The sequence below is a fragment of the Carassius gibelio genome, chromosome B21, assembly GCF_023724105.1.
Source record: "Carassius gibelio isolate Cgi1373 ecotype wild population from Czech Republic chromosome B21, carGib1.2-hapl.c, whole genome shotgun sequence".
NCBI classification, from domain to species: Eukaryota; Metazoa; Chordata; class Actinopteri; order Cypriniformes; family Cyprinidae; genus Carassius; species Carassius gibelio.
In genome coordinates, this window is record NC_068416.1 from 24,826,668 (window position 1) to 24,840,003 (window position 13,336).

Sequence of the window (13,336 nt, forward strand, 5' to 3'; positions counted from 1 at the left end):
TTTTTAAATATATTCATTAAATGGTAATAGGATTTTAGAATTTTACTGTATTTTGGATCAAATAAATGCAGCCTTGATGAGTAGACTTATTTAAACATTAAGAAACAAAAGTGAACAGTTTAGACATTTATGAGTTCCAGACGGCATTGAACTAGCTTTGACTAGCACATAATTGTCTAAACCAACTTGGTTTTCATTTTTAGCCTCGATATCTCTCTCATTTGTTCCATCACAGACGTCTCATCCTTCCTTTTAATTCATAAATGCTTCATGATCCTGGTCTGTTTGCGGAGTAAAACAGCACATAACGCTGTCAGTGAAGAGGATGTGATTCACTTCTCTTTGATTTTCATTAGGACTGATTTTCCACACATCAAGGACACCAAAAATCATTCACTTCTGCCCAAAGGAGAATGACTCATTGTTAAGATAATCATTTATTTGATTGAATTAAGTTATTTGCTGAGTGACAATTACTGACTGACAGTTAAACATATGTTTTAAGGTCAGAAACAGTCTTACAACCTGAATTTCATAGAAAAACAAAAACAGACATGTTTGGACAAACGTGTAAGCAACATAGGTCTTTAATTTCAAGGCAACTGTTGTGAAACAATAAAAAAGGGTATCCATATATTTAATAATTAATTGCCATCTAAACTCAAAAGCATAAAACCTCTGTAAATACCTAATTAGAGTCTGCTTCATGCAGTTGACAGTGATGGCAAACAAAGCTACAGTGATGTCATCAGCAGGAATGCTGATGTCACTGTCACCATTTTTAAATGATGTAACAGAATCACAAGAACAGCAGCAGTTCAACTTTGAGGAAAGGCTGTATGTTGACAGTCCAGGGTGGAATTTGGGATGATTAAGCTGGTTTTATGTCAGCATTTAACAGATTAGAGAAAGAGCAGGATAATGGTGTTTTTAGCTGGTGGGGGTTTTGCATTGCTCAAGCATTCACTTACTGGACAGTCATATCACAGGCCTGAAAGATACTCTATGCAAGTACGTGAACGCTACAGTTTCAAGCAACTTAAGCTGAAATGTACTCTGAAATGTGTTAGACATTTTTAAAGTGTACCTATTAAATTACATAACTTTGTGTTGTATTCTCAGTGTTGCCACAAAGGGCGCTATAACAGGCATCAGCTTAAATTAACATTTTCTGTGGTTAGTTTTCTCTCTTTGATCAACTACTGTCATGACATGGCAACTTTTTGACTCCAGTAGCACAACAATTAGTTAAAGTTAGTCAAAGTCAACATTTGCATAGCTAGAAAACCTAATAATGACTAATTCGATTAAAATCTAATTCGAAGGAATCCATCTCTCCCCCCTGAGAACTAATGCAATCGTGCATGCAAAATATGTACAGTGGTGCTGCATACTTGCACTCACATCAGCATTTGTGCACTTGCAAAGAGTATGTTTCCAGATAAGTTAGTCGTGAAAAGATTAGTGAGATTCTTGCGACATTTTAGATTAAATTCACACACAAAACATAATGCAGTACATTTTAAAAGAGATATATTCAACCCTCTGGAAGCATTAGGATTTTCCTGTAAACATGAAACACAAGACTTTTTGTGAATTTTCTCACTTTTGGTACGTTGCTGTTACAGGATTATAGTTTTAAGGGCAGACAATTTCAGTAAGACTGGATATAACCAACACACACTTATCGATGTAAAAAAAGTGCATATTTGTAATATTATAATCGTATTGCTATAGTAACAGTTCCACAGCCTCATGCTTTCTTGGAATAATTCAGTAATAATAATAATAGTACAATATAATAATATATACTGGATTTCAATAATGCACTATGGATTATTATTGCTCTATAGAGTCGGAAGAAGTTGTAGGGCTGCACGATTTGGGGGGAAAATATCTTATTGCGATAAAAGAAAAATAGCTTTGATATGCTTGTTTTTAGGGTTGCACAATTTGGCCAAAATTGTATATATAAATATGGCTATTAAAATACTTAAAAATTAGCAATAATAATAATAATAAAATCAAATAATAATTGTTGAAGAATGAGAATAAGAATTATTAAATAAAAACAAGATGTTTTTACTGTAATATTTCACTCTAAAATAAAAAAAATAATATTTAAAAAATAATGAAAAATAATAAGAATTTAATAATTTTACAATACTACTATTTATTGCTTTCTTCATTATAAAAAAAAAATAGAATAAACTTTTATTTTGACAGAAAATGGCAGGAAGCTTCTTTTTTGTTAAAAAGCGCTTCTTGTTACAGATATGGGAAGATGGTTGGAGCATGTTCCATTCCCAATTTAACTCTAAAGGGACCAAAAATTTTATCAGATGCAGAAATGGAAATAGTGTAAAAAAATGTGGTGCTCCGAATAAACTGGTCACTTGTAAAAACACATTTCTGCTTGCTTCACACAGCATTTATATTTATTCACTTAAATCGTATCGCAATTTTCAATTTGAATTAATTAATCGTGCAGCCCTAGATAGTCACCTCTGAGTTCAACAACATCCCCAGCACTTGTCAAGATAGATGTCCTCATCTTTGCTTGTTAAAAAGAGACGGCGGTTTCCACACTCCTCCCAGCGAGAGATCCTTCCGTCTTCCACCAGGATGAACTTCCACTCCACCTGGCTCTCCACAGGGAGGCTGATAGTGTTGGTCCAGAACCCATCCTTGGCTTTTTGCAGTGGAACAAATCTCTCCCAGCCCCCCAATTCCTGCAGGCTCCCGGTAACAGCCACCAGCTGGTTAGGAGAATATGTGATGTAATGAATCCTGAAGGTCACGTTAACCGTTTGAGATAAAGGCGGAACAGTCGCTACTCTTTTATTCACCTGTTCTTCATCGTCTTTGGCTAAACCAGTCTTGACTTGTCCTTCATTTTCTAGTTGCATCTGTTTTTCTTCGCTTGCAGTTGGCGAAAGCCAAGGAAGATCTCTGAACTCTGGTGCACCTACGTTTAGCCACTCATTATTGTCCATAATGGCGTCCATGATGCTGATTTCATTCTTTTCGTGTTTCTTCTGCACTGAATCTGCACCATCTTCATCGGTTTTCTTCTCTTGTGAAAGGCTCATCTGTGTTGAAGACCCACCTATGAACGTATTATCAATCTGGAAACCTAAGTAGTTCTGGAAGTCCAACCTGCTGTTGTGGTTAACCATGGTTTCCACAGCTGGGCTCAGGTTTATGGCATCTGTGGTAAAGCTTCCAGTGTGAAACCATGGCTGAGCTTTTATTTTCTCTATCGTATCCGTCTTCTTATCACAGCAACAGCAATCAAAGTTATTTGTTCGTGGAAAACGCCAATCATGGTGGTCTTCAAACTTCTTGCTGGTGTTCTCAGCTTCTTCCACCATTGATGTCTTGAAGCTTTCCTCTAATTGGATCTTGCTGGGATTGGATGGAGAAGAATCACTTCGAGTTGTGATGTGATCTTGATGTCTGCGATAAACGATCTCCTGAGCGCTTTCAGTTTCAGACGGCTCATCTGTGTCCAAACTCACAGACTTGTCAAGGTATTCCTCAGTTTCCTTCTGGACAGAATTGCGTTGGATGTCTAATTCAGTCAAACCTGCGCTCACATCAGCCAAAACCTCACATCCAGTATCATCCTGACGCTGAAAATGTTCCTCACATTCCGTGTTTTCATCAGGATCCATTTCTACACACCGATCCAGATCAGACTCCGTTTTTTCTCCCATTCCGGGTTCCAAGTCTGTTAGGAGCTCATCTGTAATCTCCTCCAAATCCTTAAGAGTGCTTTCATTCAGGTCTTCCTCTGGCACCTCGGTAGGAAGGAGCATGTTGTCGGTGGACTTCTTCTGCTTCCCACCCTGACATTCTCCTAAAAGAGAAGGAAAATGCATGACGTCATATGTGATAAACATTTATATGAACATATATACATTTCTTTTATTGCTTTACATCTTTTTCATCCTTATTTTGACTCGAAATGTTATTTGTGCATTAATGTTTTCATTAGTTTTATGGTTGTGAAACAATATCTGCTCAGTTCATGAGAAAAGTCCATGTCACATGTAAATGACCTGCAGCTGAAGAAGGTTACTTGCTGAGGGACCTCGGCAAGTAATAATTCAACCAAAAATCATCAGTAATTGCCAGCAAACATTCGGACAAGATGAGGTTTCTTTTCTGCTTTTGCAGTGTAAAGACCTGATAAATGGTTTGATGGTTAAAAAGATGTAAGACTAGTAGCAACTCAGTGCGCAAATAAATGCAAGAACCCCGACTGACCTCTTAGCTGAACAATACTCAGAGCTGCAGGTTTGCAGTGTTGCAGGAAAGACAGAAAGTTTGGGGTCTGTCAAATGTTTCCATTTTTTTACTTGATGAAAGTTTTGGTAAAACAATAATATTGTTACATTGTAGTAAAAAAAAAACTATAGATAACTAAATAAAAAAATTATATTGTTAAATGAAATTTATTCCTGTTATGCAAAAGTGAATTTTCAGCATCATTCCTCCAGTCTTCAGAGTTACATGATCCTTCAGAAATCAATCCAATATAATGATTGCTGCTCAAGAAACATTTATTCTTATTATCATTAATAATCTGTATTCATTTGAAATATAAATATTTTGTAAAAACATAAATGCTTATATCACTTTTAAACTATTTAATGCATCCTTGCGGAATAAAAGTATTTAAAGAAATGTATTGACCCCAAACTTTTGAATGGTATTGTATATTTGCATATTTTGTATGTTTTATTATTATTATTATTATTATTAGTGTGCCTATGTGTGGCTTTATTATACAATTTTAGACAGAGCATTATTAATTATTAGAAACTGAAGCATGACAATTTGTTGCAAATGTCCAAAAAATGTTGCATGCTCTAGTCAAGTGTGACCTAGATTTGCATAAAATCATTCCAAACATAATGATAAACAAAATCAATAACATTATCAATAGGCCTAAAACTCCGCTTTCCAAATTTCTGCCTGCAAACGTGCAAAGTGATTGACATGCAGAAATCGTTTCTGATTGCATAAGTTCTCTGACTGGCCAAAAACCAAAACACAAAACACGTTATTACCGTGTATGGTGGTCACATCGACATGTGTGGATTTCTTACAGTGACATCCGATAAGTCATAGTGACATTTTATATATAGTATAGCCTATTGCAAAAAAAATGTCTCGCACAAACATTTAGCATGCCATGTTTCAACAATTGCCCAGCTTTACCTGTTGACTCGGTAGATCGATCATCCCTCTCTGTTTTCCTCCTCCGAGCCGTGCTGTCTTCTCCAGTGGTTTCGTTGCCGTGATTCTCGTCACCTTTCACGCGCTGACCTCTAAAGGATCGGTAAATGAAGAGTGCGGCGCACATCGACAGCATGGCAATGATCCCCACGGCGACCACGGCACCGAGACCGCCGATCACATCCAGCAGAGAATGAATATCGCCCCGGTCCAGAACAGTCGGGTTGCTGTTCTTCATGGTCAAGCTGTGGGTGAAAAGCGTCAGTGTAGATCAAACGGTGATCACTTCATCCTCAGCGCCGCGGGCGAAATGAGCCTTTGATGCGGCAGAAGATGAAAAGATCCCCGCAATCAGGTGAGCACGCTGCCAATGAGCTCTCTCTCGCTCTCTCTCTCTCTCTCTCTCTCTCTCTCGCTCTCTCTCTCACTCTCGCTCTCTCTCTCTCTCTCTCTCTCTCTCTCTCTCTCTCTCTCGCTCTCTCTCTCACTCTCTCTCTCTCTCTCTCTCTCTCTCTCGACCGCTCGCTCGCTCTCTCGCTCTCTTTCTCTCTCTCTCTCTCTCGACCGCTCGCTCGCTCGATCTTTTTCAATTTTAAAGTACTTTATTACATAACATTTTTATGGTGTAGTTCATTCTATTAATTTTTATGAACGTTTGTGCGTTTTTTCCTATTCCGTGCCACATTATTTTATATTATTTATTTATTTTTTGAAAGGGGCAAAATGGTTTTTCTTCGTCTATTTTATTATTATTATTATTTTTTTTGTATTAGTATGTTCTTTATTTATAGAAATATATATTTATTTTACAATTATTTTCTGCACTTATCTATATGAAAGCCTTGAATCACAAGTTTTTGTTCCTTTTATTTTTATTTTATTTATAAATTTTAATCCTATTTTTGTTTGTTTTTAATTATATCTTTATATTCTTTTTGTTTATATATATATATATATATATATATATATATATATATATATATATATTACTTTTTTATTATTCTAATGATTTATTTTTTCATAATTATTTAATAATAATTTTTTTTAACTTGCATTACATGTTTGCAGTGTTACATGCACTATATCACATATACATTATCTGACGCCTAAACGAAAAAAGAAAATATATTTGAATACAAGACATTCATGAGCTGCATTTTTTCCTTTGGTGGCATCCACAATAGAATTTTTATTTATTTAACTCATTGCTGGCAATTTTGTCCCCAAAACAGGTCAGAGACACACTGCAGCTCTGCTACTCTGTCACGGTCAGTGCTGCTATGTCAAAGTTCAGTTACTGATTAAATGTGGAGCTCACTCTATAGCTTTAAATAAATCACCACAAAGATATCTGATAACCTCTGATTGATCAGACAGTGGCTTGCTTTGGGTGTTTTGAGTTTTATTGTACAAGAGACAAACACAAGACATATTAAGCAACCCATGTGATTGCTTTAGTAAAAGATGTTAATATTATTGTCATGCCAAATGCACAAGATTAGATTTGAGCTCAAACATACATAATGGTCATCATTTGATTTTGGCACCCTCTGATAAAACTGGTTACATTTTCTACAACAGTTTTTACTTTATCCATTTATTGATCTGTTTATTAGTATCAGAGGTCGATCAATGAGCACTGTCAATCTTCCTGGGAGTTTAGAAGATGATTATTTTTCACTTAACGCCCGTTTAGTTTAGTTGTTCAGCATGTAGCTTCCACAAGTGCAAAGGGTTGTTTTAGTACAAGAGATCATCTGCTGCCACCTGCTGGAAAATAAAGCTAAATGCATTTTAAGGTTTATTTAAAAAAAGCTGTTTCTACGATGTGCAACATTTCCAAAAGGACGACAAGTTTCAAATAATTTTATTTTTATTTTTATTTTTATTATGTTGCAACAGCTAGCTGGTCAAACTAGTTCTTAAGACACAGTCTTAAGGTGGCTAAGTTTATGCATCTGGCCCAAGAAATTCACTTAATTTATTCTACACAGACATACTTTCACACAACTTGACTTGCCTTTTCAATGTGAGTTATATATATACTTGTCATAGTGAAATTTGAATGAATGTAACTAATATTTATATACTCAACAATATAATTTTTTGACTATAATTTTGATATAAACAGTCAAAATAAAAAAGCTGATGAAAGAAGGAATGAGGATCCTCAGGCTATCTTACATACATTTTATTAGGCCACAGATACATTCATAAAGGTTTGTTTTAGGCATTGTTGTAAACTAATCAAAATATTTCAACAAACATGAAAGGCCCACAAATTAAATGTATAAAAACTAAACACATGAAAGTGTAAAAAAAACTATATTAGCCTATACAGTAGGTTATTCGCTTAATGGTAAGATTTACCATTATTACACAAACTATGCATTATTTTGACACTGATGCTCTAATGCTTAACATTGATAATTCATTACTGATGCTTTCAGTTCCATCCCTTCTGCTGTCTCAAGGACACGCCCACAATTTGGGAGCTAATGAATATTGCTGAACTGAAGCAGTTCTTTTCAGTGGAAGTGAATATTACACAACACCAGTGTGCTGTGGCAAGCTTTATGGTTGCGCTTGAGCGCTGACAGGTTATAGGCCAATTAAAGGCTCAATATTATTAATTATATGGTTTATTAATATAAACATGACACTAAAAAAATCTTTAGTTGAGGACAGCCCTACAAAATATAAAGTATGTATTTTTCACAGCTGTATAGCATGAGAGAAATGACAAAATATGCACACAAGTCTAAAACCGCATTTTTCTAATTTGAAACATATTTTATATTAAGATGATATCATTTACACTAAATTCTGTGTGAAAATGAATTAAGCTGAATAAATCTCTACCAGTATTGTATGCTTTCAGTCATACATTTACACTTTTGCAGCATCACCATTACTCCATTATAACAGTACATTTCCAGATCCATATAGTGTGGTTACCAGTGGTTCTGCACTAGAACCTATAGTATTTGGGCACTCATAACAGCATAAAGAGTGTCCTTTATTAATAAAAGAGAGAGGCATCCAGTCATCTCTATATTTGTATTCAGTTAAAATTCAAGCAATTTGTCTTTGTACCTGAGGAGAAAAAAAATGAACAGAAGGAAAACTGAGATTTGCAGATCTGTCTTTGATCAGGAAATGAATGAAATCATGTTTCAGTGCTGATTTTATAATAGAAAAAGGGATGGGTCTTCATGAGAGAAAGCTTAACAGAAACTAATTAAACACTCAAATATCTTACGAAACAGAAATTAGGAATAAAGAAAGTGTATTTGAACAATATACAGTAGGTCTACCTGTCATTCTGTTAATAATAATGACATTAGCAATAGGACAGAATTGATTACTTATATTATTATACATTTATAATTATATCTACTTTGAAATGTGAAGAATTGGGTGTAAAAAACAACAGGACAAAACAGGAGAATAGAGTTACTTTCTCATTCCTCTTGGACAGTTTCTCAAATTAAATTTTTTGCAATGTTATGATTAGGACAATCATTTGCTTGGATGTCCTAATCATAGATATCCCGTTTTCTTGTTCAATAATATGTCATTTTAGACGTTTTTATGTTTCAAGTTTTCTCAATGACACGTGTGTCTTATGATTTGATCATGTTTTAAATTTCTTTAATAATTTTTTTTTTTTATGACGAGGAAAGTAAACAAAAATCTTCATGTTGTGTCATACAGTCACTTTCTACAGACATTTGAAAAAGATCTTTTTGAATCTGGTCTTGAAGAGCTTGATGTTCCTGCACACAAACCCAGACCTGAAAATCATGATGCATGGAGACTGTATGCACCAGCATTAGTATTAGTAGAAGGACAACAAATTGATACAACAATAATGAAACTTAAATAATTCAGCTGTGCAGTATGTCAGCAAGTGCAAAGATCTACAGTAGATGTACAAATTATGTTTCCACCTAATGATGCTAAATGTCATTTTCAAATGCAGTACATTTCAATCCATCATACTGCACATACCAATGTTGCCACTGTTAAACTGTAGCAGCAATGTCAGGTGTTTTCTCCCATAAAGTAATAACAAGACAACAATTCAAGCAGTATTTGTCTTTGTGCATGCTGTGAAAAGAATGAACAGAGGAAAAACCGTGGAATGCCTTGATCTTTTGAGGTGAATGAAATAACATTTCTGTTGCATTGTTTATTTTATAGATTATCAGAAGGGATTGGTCTTTAGGAGAAAATGAAAGTTTAACAAGGAAATGAAACCTTTTTGTTAGGAATATATAGTTTTATTTAAGACAACTGGTTATTTTGTGCAATACGGCTTCTTAAAGTGGTAGTTCACACATTTTATGATTCTGTGATCATTCAGTTTTTGGGTAAACTTTCTCTTTAAACACAAAGTCACGTTCAGCATTCCCAACCTTCATATTACTAATTACCTACAGTAAAAACCACATTTGCTTTTTAGCTGCTTGACGTAGCTGCTAAATGACTTTGCTCGGGTCAAATACGAAGGATATTTAATTGTACATCTTTACAATATAAACCTTTTTACTTGACAGTCAAATGCAAGTTTAAATAAAAATGTGAAAAGTAAAATCTCTTTCATGTATCCTCAAGTTTAAAAAAAAAAAAAAAAAAAAAAAACAACTCGATAACTTTCTTCTTTCTTCTTCCTTGAGCAGTTTCTCACCTGTTGCTGTAAGGCAGTGGCATCCCTGAACAATGCAGTTTGTTTGAGCAGCTGTATCCATCACAATAGATACAGGTCTTTCATCCTTGCCGACATCAATGGACCCATTTACACAGACAGACACATTGTTTAAGCTTCACATTAGCACTGATGCCACCTAAAAATAGGAATGCTTCAGAAAAAAAAAACTGCACATCATTTTGACGATAAATTGATATGTTAACATTTTTTAGTTTTCTAATTTCAAACAGTTTTTTTTAGATATAAATCGCATTGTTAGCATGAACAATCTAACAGAAACTGTTTTCTATCTATTTGTTTCAAAATTTGTTTTCCTCTAACACTGGCGGGTCTTTATGTTGAAGTTTAACACAGGTCTCGATGGGATGTTTGATAAGGAGTTGCAGTCCGCTTAAACCATTTTAAAAGGTCACCCAAAAGTGACAATTCGGTCATCATTTATTCATGTCATTCCAAACCTGTTTGACATTCTTTCTTTAGAGTTCCACTAAATAAAATGTCTCTGTGCTTGTGTGTTTTTTTGTCCATAAAATGAAACCCAATGGGGTTCAGTGTTGTTTGGGCTCCATCTATCCAATTATTTGTTTTGTTTTAAACGTGCAAAAATATGAGCACTTTTGAGATATCAAAAGTTTTGTTTTAAGCAATATTTCAGCACAAGCTTAATGGAAATAACAGAAGACCAAGGTTCTTTTATTTCTGCTCAATACGTTGAACCAAGAACCAAGATATGATGTTGAAATATCTGTTATAGTAACAGGACAGGTCGGAGAGTTAGCTGTGTCTTTATTTTGGTGTCGATGTCGAATATCATCATGGTTTTTCAGAAATCACGTACTGCACCTTTAAACCCAGCTAGACCAGAAGTAATGAAAATAAATTAAGGAGAATGCAGAGAAATGTTTAATATATGTAAATATTTTATTGCAGAAGTTATTATAGCACTTTGTTTATTAATTATGTATTGCATTCTGTTATTCTTTTTATTTTTATAGGCAAATACACATTTGAATATATGACAAGAAAGGGGAAGAGGAAATATAAGGGAAATACATAGTCTTGACGGAGCATGCTACAAAATTACTGCGGATATTGGAAATCTCTATATATTAGTGATTTAAATTGTAATAGTTATTTGTCTGTTACAGTGTTGATGCACAATTTTGTTTAATATGTTTATTAAAATACAGATTTTCTTTTCCCCAAATCATGATTACCAAAGAACAGCAGAACATCATGCACACTTCATTCAGTAAAGTATGAATAGAAATATGTGTATCATTCAGTTTCTTCTGCAGCTGTAGAATCTGAAGTGTATTCACTGAACCAGGAAGTAGAAGAGCAGAGGAGACAACAGCAGCAGGAAGCTTGCCTTGTACATGCCATCTAACCAGGACAATAACAAACAATCACTGTCAATCAATCCTACAACTATAGTAATTAAAAATAACTTATTCATTGTTGAGAAACTTCTTCAGAATAGAAAGTCTATGAAAGCACCTGCCTCTCAAGCTTTGTACACTATTCAGGATGCTTTTGAAATATGATATTTAGTTCATTTAAAGAATCACTTGTGTTTTGTCTTATTAGCCCTATTGTTTGTTTTATTTACTCATTTAAAGTGTGACCATATAAAGAAGAATACCTGCAGCATTGCAGAGGTCAGTGTCACAGCACTGGGTAGTTACTGACCCAATCGCGATCTGTTGGGTCCCAGGGTCACATGAAGGTGAACACATTTTAGATGTACTGGTCATCTTAATGGGACCTTCAAAAAAACAAAAAAAAACAAAACATAAATCTCTGTATGATAGAATAATGAAACATTTCAACATTTGCAGTTATGTGATTTCGGATTAATTTCATGTACATTTAAACTTGTATCCTTCCTGTTATTTTCACTTTACGAAAACAGCTAAGTTGCTTGATATTTCATACTGAGATTTCTTAACATATTTTAATATATTGTTGCAATCATAAATACACTGGTTTGTAGCACAAATAGTTGTACTGTTTACTGAAATTTGTAATTGACCTTTACTTACCTATAGCAGAAATAAGCACTTCTGTGAGATTTTACATTTCCATTGTTTCAACACCAGAAAATTATAACAGCATCTCCATCAGTAAAAACATTACAGAACATTTTAATAAATCATATTGGACTTACCAACTTCTGCCACGGTTGTCATAGTCATGCACTTGGTAGATCCACTTGGACATGTTGTCGCATTTTGATTTGTACAGGATCCCGTCAGACTCATACACTCGTAACATCTGAGAGAGTGCCCTTAGTAATAAAACAGAGACCGTGAGAGAGAGAGAGATCTATTTGTACACAATAACATTGCAAACACTAACTGTCGTTTTACCTGCAGTGAAAAGACTGAACAGAAGAAAAACTGAGATTTGCAGATACATCTTTGATCAGGAGGAGAATGAAATATTGTGTCTGTTTCAGCGCTCATTTTATAGCGTGTCAAATGGGAGGGTCTTTATGAGACAATGACAGTTTAAGACAAGTTTTTAGACTTAGACTGCTTACACTGTAAAAAAAAAAAAAAAGAAATTCCATGGAAAATGTATTGTTGATTTTCTATCAGGACATTATCCATACATTTTATAGGTATTTTCATAAACTCTAAAGCACAGTGCAATGAAGTGCAAAAAATAAAAATAAAATAAAAAACAAATACAGTAAAGGTTGATGAAGAAACTTTCTTTATATCAATACAGCACAATGTAGCTCATTTCTATTATTTTATTGTATTTTATTTTAAATTCTTTACAGTGTACATAATTAACTAGGAAGTTAATTATAAAGCAATGGTTTTAATATAAAAAGGAAGAACTACAATGAGAGTTTGCAAGTAACAGACAATAGCAAAATAATTAAAGAAAAAAAGTTGTCTAACATAAGCAAAGCAAAGAGGAACAGGGTTTAAAAAAATGTTAAATCAACATGGTGGTCTAAAAGCATAGGCTGATGAAATTAAATTGGTTTTATACAAGCAAAAAGTATTGTTTTGAAATATCAATGTATTATTTTAAGTATTACTACAGTACTGGCCTAATGAAAATATCCACCTAAACAACCACAAATTTTCTGTTTACATAATAATAAGCTCTTCAATATTTTATTAAGTATTTAGTTTTAAGTATAGTATGATGTTCTTAGTGGTGTAAATGGATGTGATAATCAGCTAAATAAATCTGCAACATTTTATAAATCATCTTAGCTGGGGATTTCAGTCACGCAGACTTAAACACATTAAATTTCCCGCAGGAGATAAAAACACTTTGGACTTTGTTTACACCACACAGAGAGGAGCTTACAGGGCCCTCTCCCTCCCCACCTCAGAGCCTCAGACCACA

The 13,336-nt window shown here is 34.2% G+C and overlaps 2 protein-coding genes across 2 annotated transcripts; both read right to left on the reverse strand.

The window, feature by feature from the left end:
• Positions 1-421: 421 nt before the first annotated feature.
• On the reverse strand, positions 422-5,666 carry LOC127985457 (uncharacterized). The gene is made up of 2 exons (XM_052587458.1): positions 5,230-5,666; positions 422-3,862 (listed from the first exon to the last, which is right to left on the reverse strand). The coding sequence occupies exons 1-2, from the start codon at positions 5,483-5,485 to the stop codon at positions 2,514-2,516; spliced, it is 1,605 nt and encodes a 534-aa protein (XP_052443418.1). The 5' UTR covers positions 5,486-5,666; the 3' UTR covers positions 422-2,513.
• A 5,254-nt stretch (positions 5,667-10,920) lies between these two features.
• LOC127986161 (lymphocyte antigen 6B-like) lies at positions 10,921-12,383 on the reverse strand. The gene is made up of 4 exons (XM_052588399.1): positions 12,334-12,383; positions 12,132-12,251; positions 11,607-11,729; positions 10,921-11,347 (listed from the first exon to the last, which is right to left on the reverse strand). Exons 1-4 carry the CDS (start codon positions 12,380-12,382, stop codon positions 11,280-11,282), a joined length of 360 nt encoding a protein of 119 aa, XP_052444359.1. The 5' UTR covers position 12,383; the 3' UTR covers positions 10,921-11,279.
• Between the last annotated feature and the right edge of the window lie 953 nt (positions 12,384-13,336).